Raw genomic sequence first — 18,278 nt, 5'->3', positions numbered from 1 at the left:
GCCACTCTTTTTCAGCCTCCTTTGCAGGTTCTTCTTTGTCTCTCTAGCCTCTTAATCTTGGAGTGTCCAAAGGCTCAGTCCTTGGAACTTTTCTTCTATTTATACTTACTCCCTTAATCATTTAATCCAGTTTTAGCTTTAGATACTCTCTTGCACACTGACAATTCCTAATTGCTATCTGCAGCCTGGATCTCTCCCCTGAATTCCAGACTTGTATAACCTAATGTATTCCCATCTGGATTTCTCAAAGGCATGTGAAAGTTAATATGCCCCCTAAAGAATACCTTTTCTTCCCCCACCTCTCTCCAAATTGTTCCTCCTCAGTCTTCTCCCTCTCGGTAAATGGCAACATCAACCATCCTTGGGCTGAGGCCACAAACCTTGGAGCCATAATTGACTTCTCTTTCGTTTCTCACCTTCCATGTCCAAAGCCTACTGGCTCTGTCTTACAAATGTATTGATATATGCTCTCTGTATGCCCTGACCCATGCCACCATCTCACCCCACCTGGATTACTGCAGCCTCCTACAACTTGGTCTTCTTCCTTCCTTCCTTGTTCCCTACAGTCTATATTCAACTTAGCAGTCAGAGTGATCTTTCAAAATACACATCAGATGATGTCACTTCTTAGCTCAAAAAACTCTAACAGCTAGACATAAACAGAGTAAATGCCAGAGTCCTTAAAAAGCCTACCCGGCCCCAGATGATACAACCCGTTACTTTTCTTTTAACCATATTCTGCCTGACTTCTGGATCCAGTTTCACAGTCCTTGTTATTCCATAAATATTCCAAGCATGTTCAAAGCTTCAGGGTCTTGTACTTGCTCTTCCCCCTGCAGGGAATGCTTTTCCTTCCGATATCCATCTGGTAGCTACTTTTTTTGGTCTTTGCTCAACTGAGACCTTCCCTGACCTACCTCCCTGCTTAAAATTGCAACCCTCCACTCCCACTACTCACCATTTCCTTTCCCTGATTTATTTTTTCCCATAGTACTTAATACTTAACAAATTCTATCATTTGTTTTTTTCCTTCCTTGCCCAGATGTAAGATCCTTGAAAGCAGAGATTTATTTCCCTCCACTAATCCTAGAGCAGTACCTGGCATAAACTAGGCACTATTTATTGGATGAGTAATACTCAGTATGTTATACCTTGTATTCTAGTTTCACCTGGAGAAATGTTTTCCCCACTAGATTGCTGGGTGCTGAAGGAGAGGGCGGGCTTCATTGTCACTCCCTTATCTCCACCTGCAAAGTGTCTATTACAGTGTCTTACACATCATAGATGATTGATACGTGATAACTCAACGATGAAAGCACAGACTCACCCTTGTTTCACTCTAGGAAACAGGTCATCCAGGACAGTCCGGCTAATTGTTAAAGGTAGGTGTCACAGACATCACTGATGCCAGTTCCATGTACCCTCAACCCCCTGAGCTAACTGCATCTGAAAACAGTTCCTAGCACACTGATTATCTGCGTCTACTCTCTTCTCTTCCTGATAGGATATATATTGAAGAGTTAACATCTCTGGGGATAACCTCCAACCAACAGAGGCAGGAGTTGGAGGATAAATGCCCCAGCCTTCCCAGCTTCTGGTTAACATGGTCTGGATAAGATGGTGTCAGTAGTGTTTAAGTATGACCTGGAAAGTATAGCATTTAAACATGTAAGAGGTTGTCACACAATTACTATACCACAAACAGGGCTTTCGCTTGAAAATGCCGTCTAACTCATTTATGTTTAGCATCCAGCAGTGCCTGGCACCTAGCAGGTAGGTGCTCAGTGGATGACTGAAAATGAAGAAACATGTCCTTAATGGTGGAACTGAGCCATCTTCAGAGCTTGCTTAAAAATGGTGACTTGAGAATGGTGTTCTTAACTAGTTGTTAACTCTCCTACACACGCACAACCCCTCTTGACTTCCCTAGGAAACTCCTTTCTTTCTCCCTTATTGCCTATGAGATCGGGGGAGTAGTACTTCATCAGTGCCCTCAATGAACCTGGGAGGTTAGGCCAGATGGCCCCTGAGACCATCTAGTTAAACCCAGTCAACCACTGAACTGGGGCCAGAACCCAAATGTCTATATAGCCTCCATGGGACTAGTCCTCTTTCCACAGTAGCCACTGTGAAAATTCCAAAAAAGAAATTAATTTTGGAGGCTAACAGCCATGGCATCTTCAGACTCAATTTCAACAGTATTACTGTTTAAGAAAGGCTGCCAAAAAGATAATGGAGATGAAAAAGTCCTCTGTAAACTGTAAAGTGCTACCCGAAAGGTTATCTGACTGCCAAGGTCAACAAACCCAGGCTTGGGTGTGGAGCCAGCGCTTAAAACTGGAGGAGCTGAGGCTGGTCATTCAAAGGGCCCCGTCTGAATGGGACACCAGTGTACTCGCTGGCATCAAAAGGACATAGCTGCTCGCCTGGTACCACCCTCACACCCTCCCCCTATTTTAAGTACAATACACTTATGCTGAATAGAATACTTAGACTATGTATTTGTACTAAACAATACTTACACTATGCATTTGTATTAAACTGATGATCTTTTGGACTTTTTTCCTTTCGTTTGTATTTCAGAGGCCACACATTGAGCAGCAGCCACCTGCACCGCTGGGCAATGAACTGCCTCTCCAAAGTTTCCAACCGTCTGGGTACATTAGTGTTTTTCTTCCACATTAGTTTACATTTGTCCCAGCTGCATTAGAATTTAGATTCTGCACATACTCTGGCTCTCAAAACCACATTCTTCTGTGCTCACACTACCTCTTTGTCATCTAACAACTGAATACGCATTGTTCCCCTGGCTTGGCTCATGAAAGGGGACCCTGATGAAGAGTAAACTGCCCATTTTCTGGGCTTCCTTATCCTAGCGCCCAACACTAGAAGGGCGGCAGTGTTTGGTGACCTCCTGCATTAGGTTAACGATCTGGGTCTGGGCCCAGGCTGGATAACGAGCCCGTGAATAATGGGGAGCGGATTGTTAAAGCCTTATCATGGTGAAGCTGAGAGGCAGAGACGGCTTTTTCCTGCGCACCCCTGCCCCTTCTCCCCAAGCATCTTTTCTTAATCTGTCGAAGCTAATGGGGTTTACGTGGCAGACATTCATTCCTCAAAGTTCCAATTCAAGTGGCGGTGCACCGATTCAGTCTCGATGTTTCTACACTTAGAGGCTTGTAAAACAGTAAAGAAAGATAGCAGATAAACTGACAGAAAGCCTTCTGTTCTAGGCTTGAGAAAAGGCTCTACTTTATTTCTCCACTGTAATAGGAGTCTTGAAAAGGCCAAATTAGAGGTGCAGAAACAGGGTGAAATTAAGAGCACTAAAAGCCAAAATAATACTGCATCCAACCCAGCGAACTTTATTTTCTTCCACGTATTTCCTGAGTGGTATATATTTCACGAGAAAAAGACAAACTTGGAGGAAAGGTTTTTACTGCTGCATGGCCAGAAACAAACATAGTGGGCATAACGTTCCTGAGCTTTTTTTGTTATTTATCAACCATTAATTGAATTTTTACTTGTCAAGAGCAAAACTTATTGGGGAAAAATTAGAAAATGAATGGTCTTAAGTTCTTATTGGTTTTCAAAGTATTCACATAAGGGGCTGAGAATAATCCTGGGACTCAAAAGTCCTAGACTACTTTGTCATCTTTTCACACAACCCAAAGCCAAACATGGGCTATACTTTAAAATAAAATTAGAAAAAAAGTTACTAAGAATTGGTGGCTCGGTGGGCTCAAGGGGATGAGGTGATCTCAGCTTACCATTGGCTGGGAAGAGGATCTCTTGACTTTCTACCTCTTTGGATTACATTTTTAGCTGGAGTTTAAGAGCAGTTGTCTATGTCTATTTCCAGGTAACAGAGTTTCCTAAACTGCCCTCAATTCCACTGTCCACTGGTAAGGTTATATTGTTGAGAGGGCTAGGGTGGGGGTGGAGAGAAAGCCAGAGGGCTTTTGCCTGCTTTAAAATTAGACCAATGAGGGCAAGAAAGAGGCAGGTTCAGGTGCTTGGTAAACGAAAAGCAAACTTCTTTATTGTACACAGTACAGAATATAACGCAGCTTGGCAGGATGCATACGGCCCTGCGCAGGGGAAAGTATTTCAAATCAACTGGCAGGTTAAAGCCTTTCTGCACTGTAGACTTTCCACACTCTGGAAAAGAAGCAAACAAACCAACCCCAAAGAACCCCCGAAAAAACCCAAAACCATCCGGGAGGTGCATGAGTCCGATGGGAATGCAATGGTGATGCTGCTGTCCTATGCCCGGTGACAGCACAGGCCACGTAAGTTACAGCAGGGGAGGGGGTAGCTCAGGCTACAGAGGATTATTTTCATATTGCTAAGACAGCATAAATCCATTCAAAAAAAAAAAATCCAAACCAGGGTAAGTAAAGAAAGGAAAACCAAATCTATACAGCATTTACAACAAATAAATCTCTAGCCAGCTGGGGGTAAAATATGCATCTATGTATAGACTATGTGTAGGTTAAGAAAGCTATAAATATGGTTTAGAAAGAGTCCTTTGATTAGACTACAACGCTAATTAAGGCCCAAGCTACAGGTTTACCACCTTTGTGGGCTAATTAGCTTCCAATAGAGGAGAATCTCACGTTTCCATAGCTATAAAGTGCACCCCTTATCCCTGTGAACCTCTTCACAAATGTGCTGTTGGTCATAAGGGGGACAGTTTGAGACTATGGAGTGCTCCATTGATAGAAAAGCAGTTCAAACATGTGTCTCACACTCACGGAGTCAGCACTGCCTCCTTCACATACGAGGAACAGTGTAGTCCTTCTTAATGTGCTAAATGTCATGGGGAGCACAGAATTCTACCAGCAGAGCAGGTAGCAAGGTACCACCAGTAATTTTTTCCTCTACTTTGAGCTCAGCTTTCACGTAGCTTTAGCTTGGTTGTTTAAAACTTTTCCAATATAATACAGCAATGAGAATAATTTCTTTTTAAAAAAAGGCAGGAATCTAGAATGCTAGCACTGTTGCTTACCTGTCAGTTACACACGTAAGTCTCAAACCCTACTGAATCACACAGGTAGGGTCTAAAGTCCAAGATTTAAAGAAAAAGGAAAACAAAACGAACTGATGAAATGGAAATTGTCATCAGTCATGCCCAGGGAAGAATCCCAAGGGTTCTCACCAGGTGACCAGGTTTCCAAAGGACATGACACATGTTATATACATATGCTTTCCAGAGAGGGCATGTTAGTGAACACGGGGAACTATACACAGAGAATCTAAGCTTGTGTCCAGGCTGCCCTGCACACTTCAAAAATGTACAACTCAGGTGCAAATGTTCCATCAGGTTGTCTGGTGCAGAAAGCACAAAGCAGGCAACACGCGGGCTTTCACATGGCCAAGGGGAAGCCTCAGCAAAGCCCCTCTCAAGCTGCAGTGTCTTCATAAGTTGGCACGGCCCTGGCTAAAGGACACAGTGCACAGTTACCAAAAGGTTTGTTTTTTTGTTTTTTTGCTTTAAATACCAAAACTACAAAAATCAGTTTATAAACTGTTTTTCCAAAACAACCACCAAAACAAAACAATCCCCCAAATCAAGGCAAAACAAAATACTGTCAAAAAGTGTTAATCGCCCTTCTCCTAAAATAAAAGTCATCCACACTCAGCCATGTGACTGGGAAGAGAAAGGGTGCTTGCTCTACTTGGCGCACATGGCTGATGGTTCCCAAGAGTAGCCATGGTTTATGATTTTGAGAACCACGGACTGGGCTACAGCTGTTCTAACTGCCCCCCTTTTTCTAGACAAGGGGTAATATTTCAGATTCAGCTAGAAGAGCTTTCCAATGTTTAAGATATATTTTTAACCCTTAATGGTTTGAGCCTCCCCAACTTAGCCTACTTACTTTTCTATGGGTTTGTGATTTTTCGACAAATTGTGCAAATCAGAGCCCTTCTATGTGAAGGCATTTAGTAGTCCATGATCGATGCAGATTGTCACATACTGTGTCCCGTTTTGCGGGTACTAACCTGAACAAGATATTGCTTTGCATATATTGTCCATGGTAAGGAGACTCCATTTTGATCTCTTCCCAGAAACCTCATCAGAATCAGAGTTGAGGCACCAGCCTTTTGGTGGTTTTTTGCCCCTCCCTGTTCCCACTCCCCAGCCAATGTATCTGTCTTTAAGGGTGCCAATCCAGAGACGACTTGGGTTCTCCAGATAATACTCAAAGGGCAAGCTTTAGGAACAGTCAAAAACACAAACAAAACCACTGCCCTCGTTTGCCTGAATGGGAACTGCTAGCTCTAGGGTTTGGCCACTCTGCCACTCAGAAACTTAGTAAGCAAAGCCTTCGGCATAGGGGAGGCTGCTGCAGCGGTCCATGTCCAGGAGGTAAGCAGGGCTGTCTTCAAAGTGGGTCAGCGGCAGGGTGTCCTCCTCGCTGAGGTGGCACTCGGACTCTGCCTTCAGGAACGGACGCTGGTTATCCGGGAAAGCCATGGAGAAGAGGGCATCTGGGTCACAGACAAATTTGTAGACGTATCGCTCTCCAGCCACCTGAGGGAGAAAACACACCTTACAGGGCCCAGTTGGAACAGGGCATGGGATCAGGGGAAGAGAACAAGGTATTCATAAGTCACAAAGCCAGGGACCAAAGGAGCAGGTGATTATCCCCATCACTCAGACTTATTTTGAGAAATCCTGGGAACCTATTATCTGCCAAGTATTTTACTGACACTACAGCAATTAAAAAAGAAGGTATCTGAATTTTGAATTCACACTAGATGGACTCTTAAAAGAAAATTCCCACTTTCTGTCTTCCAGTGACAGCTTTGAAAGCATGGTTATACTGAGCCTGGAGTTTGGTGTTCCAAAAAGGTGTAAGGACTGACAGGTGCAAGGCAGAAGCCTGACCATATTTTTGGTCACCTCCGGAGTTTACAGTCTTTGCAGTATGGCCTTGTTATTTGAAAGGTTAGAAATGTGATGAGAGAGAGCCTGTGCAGAAGCCTTAAGTATGTTCTGAAACAGAAAAGAATTGCTTTTGGCTTACGCTGCAGTTTTAAATGACTCATTGCATGGCTCTGTCACACTGAGGGAACCGCTAACTACCTTTCTATGGGTTTTCTGCATTATAATATTAGAACCAGAAGGTCTTGGTTATTCAAGGGCCTCATGGTATGTGGCTGATGAGCCATCTGTGTCAATGGGATCACCTTCTTTCTGGTTGTTTAGCAACAGTACAAGAGGCACCTAATACCGAAAATCAAACCCAGTAATTGGCTTCTGTCTGGAGACGCAGAGGGGCAAGGGAAGGCAGCCAAAATTACTGATAAGATAAACATTTTAGATTTAAAAATTCAAACTGTTGAGTTTAATCTTGCCCTTCAGTCATTCTGCTGTGATTCTAAAATCTTTTTTTTAATTGAACAAGTATGGCTCTGCTTCCAAATCTCTATCAATCAACCATCTCTAGTTAGTGTTATATGCCAGTTTTACCTTAAAGCCCAACCCTGAAAATTAGTTTGTGTGGAAGAGTGCGGCAGGAGAGCACAGTGGAAATAATCCTAGATCAGAAGCCGGGAGCTGCCAGCTTCCAGTCCTGGTTTAGTCACTAATGAGTCTTAACCTCTGTGAACCTCAATTTTCCCTTCAAAAATGGAGGGTACGGCACTACAGCTTTTCTAAGTCTCTCTACACACTGACGGGCTATCATTCACCTTTTAATCAGCTCTCATTTACTTGTGAGTCATATAACAAATACAATAATAACCCCTTCTTTACATTGGATGGCACATTATTATTTCTGAAATATTTTCAAATATATTACCCTGTAGGATTAAAGCAAGAATTATTATCTACATTTTTATTAGAAATAGAGGCTTTGGGAGATTAAGTGACTATCTACATTTTTATTAGAAATAGAGGCTCTGGGAGACTAGGTGAGTTTCCTCAAATCATACAGCCAACAAATTGAAGTGTTAGGATCTGAGCCCACGAAGCCTCATTCCTGGGCCTTCCTGTACTCTTTGCCTATTTATTCTCAGAAACGAAGTTCTCTTCTACTCCCTTAGAAAACACAGAAGCTAGTCATAAGGACAGCTCATTTCCATTGGTTCAAGTTACTGCATCCTGGGTTGCATCTCCCCGTGTTGGATGTGGAGTTGGGAACAGCAAAGGAATGATGGTGGCTCTCCCACCTGAACTTAGGATTTGACCTGATGATGTCAACTCTAAGGAGGACAGGGGACAATGTGGGGTGGCTGCTGATGGCTATGGCGTTTCTTTTTGGGGTGATAAAACGTTCTAAAATTGATTGTGGTAATGGTTGTACAGCTCTGTGAAACCACTGGACCGTATACTTTAAAAAAAGGAGGGGTAGGGTAGCGGACCACCTGTCCTACAGCATTTAACTCTGTGTCAAGCACTCAAGTTAAACCTCAATTTCTAACCCAAGGGAGCTCATACTCCAGTGGCGGGTAGAAACAAGGAAGGAGTTATTTGAGACACAGTGAGAAGAGCAGTGGTAGGAACAAGTACTGGTGCCATCAGAAGCAGCAAACGGGACCACCTAACCCAATCTGAAATGGAAAGGTGATGACTGAGACAGAAAACAAGGAGGGGCTGGGCAGGTACTGAGAGCATTAGGAATGTTCTAGGTCTTAAGGAGGATGTAGTTTAACAGGTGTTTTCCATTTTATGGTATGCGTGATAATGTACATGTATGTAACATGTATTCTCTGGCAAACAAATACTGCATTAAAGTAAAAGGTGGCTATGCTAGTGAAAGCCGTCAAGTTTGAGTGAAGAAACGAGAGCTGGGTGGTGACCAGAGTGGGAATAGCCTCAGAGGCTGTATGAAGCACTAACAAGTCTAGAGTTTATCTAGAAAATCACAACGAGTTGTTGAGTATTTTTTAAGGTGGTGAAGAGAATATAGGGTCACATTACTACCCACCTATGAGAAAGAGGAATCTGGCTTCTTGTAGACAAGTTCTCAGCAGTTTTGCCCATATGCTTCTGCCAAGTTCATCTCATTGGCTACTGCCAGGTAGACTGCCTCAACATATAAATGCCAGGATCTGGGCAACTGTACATTACGAATCTGGTAGCTAAGAAAGACTTGCCATTCCCATCTTCTACTTCTCCATGGGATGCTGAGACTGTGGCCCTCGATACCTATCCCACTAAGATTTTTGTACTGATTTCCTCAAAATATGCTTCATCCTTTATTCCACAAAGAGCAACCTGCTACCAGGTGATTCTGCTGCCATTCTACAAACTTTGGGTTTTTAACTTGAGTTCCAGTTTCTGTAAGTCTGAAATAAAAATCAGATGTTCTTATTCCTCTAACACTTCTGAGCGTATCAAACTAACAGATATGGAAGTCTAGGTGTTTTAACAACTAAAGACTTCAACCAAGCTGTTGAAGTAGAGACCTTCAAGCTGATTCCCTGGAGTCCCTTTTGGATACAACAGTTGGCCTAAGTTTCTGGGAATTCTCATAGATAGAGGCAGTTTCGGGAAAGCAGAGGAGCCTAATTTTCCATTGTGTGTTCTACATGCAACTTCTAGTTTCCACATGCCCAAGAGCATGAAACGTACCCTATATCTCATTTGATTCTTGTCTCAGGTTTGTCTTCTCAAGATTGTTTCCTACCACAGAATCACTTAGGGGGCTAACATTTTCTCCTAGTGATGACCACCAGTCTCACTATAGAAGCCCTGGACTTTTTCCTTAAGAGACCAGAGTGGGCTAAGGGTCTTGTATAATGGCTCACCTTCTGCATGATGCCCTTTTCATAGTAATAGCGGAGAGAGCGGCTCAGCTTGTCATAGTTCATGGCTGGCCGGTTCTTCTGGATGCCCCAGCGCCGAGCAACCTGAAGAGACAGTAAAGTGAAGAGCAATGAAAACGCATTCCCTGGGCCCTGTGTTCTCTCCCAATCCCAGCAGAGCCAGTTCTGTAACCTGACTGCTTTGGTCAATGATCCACTACTCTGACCTGGAAGGGAAGGCATTTAGCTCCTTCCAGACCAAATGTTCAACAAAGGCGATGACTCAGTGATGACTACTAAGAGGTGAGACCTAGAGATGGAAGAATCCTAGCACTTTAAGATTGCAGAGGGCTTGGCTAACATCCCAGAGGATGCAGGCCCTCTACTGTTTCTCCACGTATGAATTATTGACCAATACCCATAGACCATTAACATGTTGCCATTAAGTGCTATGGTTTCTGTAGCAGTCAATAAGGAATAATTAGAATGGTCATTCCTGAAACATTAGAAACACACTAGTGAGTTGCTAATGGGCCAGCAGAGCAAAAGTTCAATTCTAATAAGATTGGAGGGGGGGCTGGGAGATGTTTACTTATTGCAGCTCACGGACTAAGGGGGAATCAGATCATTTCAGCCTGCTGCCATCCAATCCCACGCTCCCAGCAGACTTGCAGAATGGACATTAAAGCATGTAGCACCATTATCCACTTAATGAAAAATTAACAGGGCTTTCCAAACAGTTCTGAAATGCATTATATCCACCCAGTCCACCTGAGGTGTGCTGATAGGGCAATATAATTGGAGCGCTGGGCAAAGAAGCCTTATAGCAGGAAAACTTCCTAGTAGAGTTTACCCAATTATCACGGCAGCCAAGCAATTTCTGTACTCAAGCATATCAACTTCCAAAATCCTACTCATGAGAATGGCTGTCAAGGTAGGAGAATAACCCTGAAAATGTGAGTTTTACTCGGAGGTTTTCAAATGTATGCAAACCGTGGGTCGGGGTCATGTTTTGAGCATTTTAGGTCAGTTTTGGAAACTTAAAAAACAAAAACAAAAACAAAAAACTATATTCCTTCGATATTTTATTTTTATCTTGTGAGATGGAGTCTCACTCTGTTGCCCAGGCTGGAGTGCAGTGGCACGATCACGGCTCACTGCAACCTCTGCCTCCCAGGCTCAAGTGATTCTCCGGCCTCAGCCTCCCGAGCAGCTGGGATTACAGGTGTCCGTCGTCATGCCCGGTTAATTTCTGTATTTTTAGTAGAGATGGGGTTTCACCACGTTGGCCAGACTGGTCACAAACTCCTGACCTCAAGTGATCCACCTGCCTCAGCCTCCCAAAGTGCTGGGATTATAGGCATGAGCCACTGCGCCTGGCCCCTTCGATATTTTAAAAGCCAAATGTTAGACACGGAGTAGGAGGCAGAGAGAAAACAGCATTTCACATAAATCTTTTCCTTAAAATATCTGGGCAGAATGAAAGCAACATCTTCTAAATTCAGGATTCTAAAATGGCCTTTAATAAAAACCAAAAATTATCTGATAAGAATGCATCTCTCTTAATTACAATAATAGCAATGATTCTACTCTGCCTTGCAAGAAACCTTATGAAAGTTCAATTTCCATTCAATTGCTTCATGTCCCCACAGCAGACACCATGTCTTGGGTCTCCTCTTTTCTCCATATGGTACCCACTCAACTCTACCTTTGAAACAGCCGAAAAGGCGAAATTAACCAAAAATTACATCCTGGTTAGAGAAGATAAACATTTAAAACCAATAGAAATAATGGTAAGAAGAGAAATCTGCTAACCTAATAACATACGTCATTGTACCCTGTTCAGAAATGCTTTATAAAACTAATCTTTAACTGCTGTCTGCCACAAGTGACACAGGAAAATTTCAAAGAAGCCCAGCCTCATCATTTTACTACGTTAAGGGGTGGAAAACAATCTTTGAATATTCTTCAACTTCAGCGGCCACCTCTCAGCTGTCACTTGCATATGCAATTGCTTACTGGAGAAAGGTTTGGTATATGCACAGATTTCAAAGCAGCTCTGGTAGCCATAGTTACTGACTCATCCTCTCGGGCCAGAGCCCTGTGATTCTGTAGCCCTCACCACGGCTGTTCCTTCTACAGTAATGCATGGTGCGGCTCAGCTCCAGAGCAGCTGGGAATTAGGGCTGCCCCTCTTCTGGGATTGGGGAGGCAGGCAATAGCTTGTCATCAGATCTTTCTTCTCTCTCATTAGTTACTTTGGTAGCACATATCTTGAGGACTGAGGCTGAAGGAGTTAACGGATCTACCTATTCCTCTTCCCCTTTAAAGAGAGAGCAGCCACAGCCCAGGGAGTGGCTCTTTCTAGCAGCCCATCCCTTCAAACCTCCCAGCAGCAGTTATCTGCCACATGTTCAACAAACAACCCTACCCCCCAAAATATTCATTAATGCAGATTCACAGTTAAAATGGCTCCAGATTAAAGCCGAGTCAGTCATAATTGAGAGGGTGCTAAGCTGGATGACTATCAAAAGACATTTGATTAGGGGGCCTGCCAAAACGCAGTTCTAAAACCACAATTTCCATGCACAGTGTAATGGATATTATGGATAATTACCCAGAGTGCACTACTCAGCCACACAGCTGCCTACAATTACGTCCCCAACAGCTTCCTCCTCCGCTTCACCCTTCAAGCTCCCCCATGACGACTTCTTACAGCTTTTTCCAGAAGCTGGTATCTTCCTGACATTAACAAGAACAGGGCCCTCACAGGTATACAAGGAGGGGCGGGGTGGGGGGGAGCTCAGCAAATGTCACCTGTCCTGAGGCTAACATGCACATGTGGCACCCAACTGATCCTGGGTGAAGAGAAAAGAACATCTGGAGCTTAGGGAAAGCTTGGGGACTTCAAGGTGGGGTGGAAAGCACCATTTCCTGAAGAAACAAAGCTGCCCGGTCAACCGAGGGAGGCTCAAGGACACCACAGGCTTCTCACATGACTTGGCTGCCTGGCATTTATGAGCATTCTGTATTAATATTAGCTTCTTTATTAAGTAAGAAAGCAGGGGCCCTTTGCCATCTGTTCATCATTCTCTATGCCACTGGTAGGAGTGCAGAAGATTCAATAACAGCTTTACCAAGGGTCATAACCAGGTTTACCTGCAGCTGGACGGCCTGTGCTTAGGCCCGAGGCAGTGACAATAAAATAATAAAAGCTCCTGTTTGTGAAACAAGATAGATCAATAAAGGCTGCCCACATGACAGAACTACTTTCAGAAAGCCTCAGTGAACCTAGGTGACACGCTTTTTCTCCAACTTCACATAAACCAGGCCACGTTATTTGGAAAGCAGTGAGCAGAGGCATGGGTCCACGTGGGGTGGATGGCTCTCTAGGGGTGCTAGAAGCCTGAAGCATGGCTCTGTTTCTACATAGCAGGAAAAAACCACGTAGGCACTAAACTAACACAGTGGCACTCAACTCCAGCTCTGAAGGTAGACTGAACCAAAGAGAAGCTGTTTAATTAGTCCATCTAGAGATGCTGACACATTTCCATTCTTGTGACTGAATGTAAAACAGGGAACACATATGCGTATCTTGTTTTCTAATTGCCTTTAATGAAGTCTGCCTTCTATCAATCCGGATTCTTCATAAATTTCCAATCCATACATTCTCCTCCTTTTCCTGTTTGAACCGTTAGACCACTTTCTTCTTCCAAACCAAGTCTCGGGTTGCTACCTCCTCCTGTTAACCCCATGCCAACGTATTTCTTTGGTGTGCTAAAGCGAGCCCTAGAGTTAACTGAACACTGAAAACAGCAATTCTCGTTCAAATGCTTTCTAAGAGTGTCTAAGAGTGTTGTTCCCAATTTAATTATACCCAACCCAAAGATGCCTTTTGATCTGCTGGTTTAATTTATATGCCTAAGAACATGCTACTAAAAGAAGCATATGTCAGTTTTTTTGGGCAGTTATTTCTGTTCCATTTATAATCTCTCTAGATTCTAAATCAAACAGAAATTAAAAATCAACCCCTTTAGAATATGCTATACTGAGAGCCTGATTTAATTTACTTTGTTATGTGATATTCAGGAAAGGGATTCTAGGGTGTGTCTTCTCCATTGAAGAAACGGTACTGGTTCTGTCAACAGAGTTATTTCTGTTCTGGGCACAAACACAGTAACAATGATTTTTTCCTATTAAAATAATTGAGGTTTGTATCATCTCTCAACTACTCTATTATGACGTCACATAACACACTTTTATTTTATTTTTTTGGACACAGGGTCTTGTTCTGTCACCCAGGCTCAATCGATCCTCCCTGCCTCAGCCTCCCAAGTAGTTGGGACTACAGGCACACACCACCATGCCTAGCTAATTTTTTTTGTATTTTTTGTAGAGATAAGGTTTTGCCATGTTACCCAGGCTGGTCTCAAACTCCTGGGCTCAAGCAATATTGTTGCTTCAGCCTCCCAAAATGTTGGGATTACAGGTGTGAACCACTGAGCCCGGCCATAACACACCTTTTAAAAAAAAAAATCTAAGCTCATTAAGATTGAGTCACCTCTGATAATTTTATTTCTCCAGGCCACAGCCATTTGTAATACACTGTGGGTAGCTGTATCCTGTAATATATTGTCAAAATGTCATACAATATGTTCATGTAGCCTCAGAGACAGACTATGGCCTACAGGGGCTAAGACCAAAACAAGTCTGTATCATTGAAACAATACTTGAAAAAGACTTTCCAAGAGGGACACCATATCCTATTTGAATATAAGACTTCATGATCTTGCTCCCTAGATTTTGCAGAAGTGTTACAAATACTTTTAATGTATTCTACAGTGGAGAACTCTGCCTGTGCATGCATTATAAACTGTCCCATTAATAGGAGGGATACTGCCAAGCCCAGTGGCCAGGCCAGAATATGAATGAGAAAGAAAAGCAGACTTGACACAATACGAAGCCTCAATGGAAATCTAAACAAAAAACACCATCATCAACAACAACAAATCAAAACCCATCTGAGTTCAGCATCCAGTGCATACCTCTTCCGGTTCTATCAGCTTGAACTCCATGCCTCGGCCTGTCCAGGCAATGAAGTGGGCATTGGCTGGGTCATCAAGAAGGGTGACCAGGAACTGCCACAGCTGAAGGGAACCTCGCCTCTGGTAAGGGGGCCCCTCTCGATACATGGTAGGCTCCTGTTTGACTTTGCCTGTTTAGGACAAGGACACATCACACAATAGCTTAGTCCTAAGTTTCTCAGGTGGTTGGGACGAAAAGGAGTTGTTCATGCTGATTTAATCACTGGACTTGGGAAGGGAGTCATGGCTGAGGTGTTCTGACATCTGCCAACCTCTACCTGGCAACAAATCTTGGATGGGGCTACTTACCTTCCAGTCTCTCAGGCACAACACAAGTGTCGTCAAAGTATAATCGGGGATCTTTTTCATATGAAAAACCTGAAAGAGAATTTAAAAAGAAAGACTACATTGCTTAACAAATTCTGTGTTGTACTAAAAAACTATGGATTTAAGGACTAGAGTGGCATCCTGTCATTTCAGACCCTAAGTCCTACTGCTGTATCTATGACAGACGGAATTTTCAGGGACTTCGAGAGGGCTCAGGCATTCCGATTCCGATGTAATCACCTGCGCCTCAGTCAGAGCCGCATCAATTCCTGCTTTTACAGCTAAGGCTGCGGGGAAGTGCTGAGTCACCAGGACGTTCCTTCACATTTTGCTTCTGAGGTCTGCCTGGATCAATGTTGCTCTGACTAAGCCTTTACATCTGAAAACACATCTCTATTTCAGTTGGCCTAGCTGGATGGATTTGGTTCATCTGTACACAGACCTGCCATTTTCCTTTTAGCTAAAATTAATTTCAACCTTTCCTATAAAGTCATCCAAGCTACTCACATACCTCATTCAATTACGAAAGAGCTTGAAGGGTAAAGAATGTTGCCAAAATGAATAAAGACTTGGGCCTGTAGAGGATTTCGAAAGCAGTATTGGAGGTATTATTACCAGACACAGTGGAGAGGATCTGAAAAGACTTTTTAGCAACGAAACAAATTCATTGTATAGATGACAAAACAGAGGTCAAGAAGGAGGAACTGGCCCAACAACACATGCAAAGGAAATAAAAGAAGGCAAGGCAAAAAGTTAAAGGGCTCAAGAAGGAAGGATGGCCTGACAGTCTTCCTCCACAAACCCCTAATATACATTCAGTGCTAACCACCATGTCACTAGGCACCCTGTCAAGACTGGTTTAAATCAAAGCCAGGTAACAAGTAACTCTGATGGGGGTCCCATCCCTCCTTGTAGTTTAGCCTGTCTCAAGGTGTAAGGTCTCCAGTGTATATTCCTTTACCAGCACACATCTTAGGACAATGCCCCAGGGCTCCCGTCTGATAAGCGGTGCTTCCCTGTGCTCTATTTTCCCTTCAGTTCACCTGGCTCATAGTACAGGTCTATGTGTGTTGGATATGCAGTACAGGCAGGTAGGTGAAAAGGCTCTGCAATGAAGGACTTTCATTAGAGTCTGCGAAGGATTCACTACGACTTGAAAAATCCACGAGGCTGGGCATGGTGGTGAGCAATTATAATTATAATTCCATGAGCAATTATAAGGATGACTGCACCTGTAAAGGTTCAAGGGTTCTGAATGAGGATAGGCATAATAACAAGTGCTATGTGGCTTATGGAGGAGTAGGCAATAAGTGATTTTAGATCGGTTTGTTGAAGACAAATAGCCTGTAATCCCAGCACTTTGGGAGGCCGAGGTGGGTGGATCATGTGAGGTCAGGAGTTCGAGACCAGCCTGGCCAACATGGTGAAACCCTGTCTCTAGTAAAAATACAAAAAATTAGCTGGGCATAGTGGTGGGCGCCTGTAATCCCAGCTACCTGGGAGGCTGAGGCAGGAGAATTGCTTGAATCTGGGAGGTGGAGGTTGCAGTGGGTGGAGATCACGCTATTGTACTCCAGCCTGGGCAACAGAGAGAGGCCCTGTCTAAAAAAAACAAAACAAAACAAAACAAAACAAAAAAACAAAAGAAACAAAAGAAAGAAGGAAAAATCCATGAGTAAAGGTGCCAAGATATAATTTTGCCATTCTTTGTTTCTTCAGTCAACCCAGATCAAGTAGCTTCTTGGCAGGACCAGCACCATTTTTAAGAGGCCTGGGACTGAAGAAACTCTGCACAACTGAGACTGTTTTGAGGTTTGTATTATTCATTTTTGTTTTCTCAGCCCTAAGCATTAGTTCTCTGTTGCTTAAGGACATCAAAAGAAGTCTATTTTATTGACATTTATATATTATTTAATCCACTAAGTATTTATGCCAGGCATTGTGCTAGAAGGGAGTCAGTAGCCAGGCGAATATAGACTTGGTCCTTGTTCTCATGGAGCCTGTATCTCAACTGGGGGAGACAGACAATAAAGGAGAAAAAGAAACAAGAGGTGGCACAGCACTGATGGACCCCAGTCAGCTGTGCGATCTTGAATAAATTAATCTCTGTGCTCCAGTGTCCTCACTGCAGCAGATAATTCCTACCTTATGGTGTCGTTATGAGAGTTTAATTGAGTTAGTATCATTCAACTGATCTATTTCTCTATCTTCATACCAGAGTGCCAAGAGTAGCTCCTGGTACATAAGTGTGTAATAAATGATAGTTAAAAAAATAAACAGTCAGTGTACATTGTGTTGAGTGCTATTAAGAAATTAACTGAATAATGTGAGAGCTTGATCGTATATCCTCCATGAAAGATTCTAAATTCCTTGAGGGTAAGGATCATATCTTGGTATCTTAGTGTCCTCATGGCACCTTACACATAAGTACTAAATAAATATTTGAATAAATGAGAGGTTTTATAGTCTTCATTAAAAAATATTTAAGAATATAATGCTAACTTTCAAGTCAGGGATTCAATGACTCCTGAAAAATTTATTTTCCAATTTGGCACTCAACTGACTTTTATGACAAACTGGTATACTCTGTATTACCAAAAAGACTTTCATAATCCACTATGCTTCAAATATTTTGCCTTGTCTGCCAGAAAGCTATGTATTTCCCGATCTTCCATATGTATTTTGATATTCTGGTGATGTTTTAATGGTCTTATTATAAAGTCATTACAAGTGAACTACTTCAAAGTTTACGTATCTGTCAAACTTGCCATGTTATTTTTTGAGTTCTTCTCCTCTAAGGTAATCACAGTATGTAGAAAAAAAATACAACCACCCACATCTAGATGAAATTCTCGGTTTGGTTTTCAAAACTAATCAGATAAAGGTCTGCCTATAACAAGTATCACTTTGGCGTATTTTGTGGTTTCTAGTCATCGCCACATGCGGTCCTCTATACCACCTGGAAGATACTATTGGTTTAAGTGAAATTTAAGTCAGTTGAATTTGAGCCAGCAGTTATATCAGTTGTGGCCACAATCATCTCATCACTCAAATAAAGGTGGCAGGAAGGAAGACCTGTTTGAGGAGCAAACTAGAAACGAAAGACTC

General features: G+C 42.8%; 1 protein-coding gene across 2 annotated transcripts in view; it reads right to left on the bottom strand.

Moving 5' to 3' along the window:
* Positions 1–4,016: 4,016 nt before the first annotated feature.
* ETV5 (ETS variant 5) overlaps positions 4,017–18,278 on the bottom strand; it is a 62,388-nt gene continuing 48,126 nt past the window's right edge. The window contains exons 10-13 of one of the 2 annotated variants that reach the window (XM_025376243.1): positions 15,153–15,221; positions 14,805–14,974; positions 9,763–9,864; positions 4,017–6,538 (exon numbers count right to left, since the gene is read on the bottom strand). In XM_025376243.1, coding sequence (XP_025232028.1) covers positions 6,317–6,538; positions 9,763–9,864; positions 14,805–14,974; positions 15,153–15,221 — 563 coding nt within the window. In that variant the 3' untranslated portion in view covers positions 4,017–6,316. The remainder of the gene's footprint in view (positions 6,539–9,762; positions 9,865–14,804; positions 14,975–15,152; positions 15,222–18,278) is intronic. The other variant, XM_025376244.1, reaches the window with a different exon arrangement.

Source organism: Theropithecus gelada, chromosome 2, assembly GCF_003255815.1.
Source record: "Theropithecus gelada isolate Dixy chromosome 2, Tgel_1.0, whole genome shotgun sequence".
Lineage (NCBI taxonomy): Eukaryota > Metazoa > Chordata > Mammalia > Primates > Cercopithecidae > Theropithecus > Theropithecus gelada.
The sequence above is the reverse complement of the archived record's forward strand: the minus strand, read 5'-3'. Positions and strand labels throughout refer to the sequence as shown.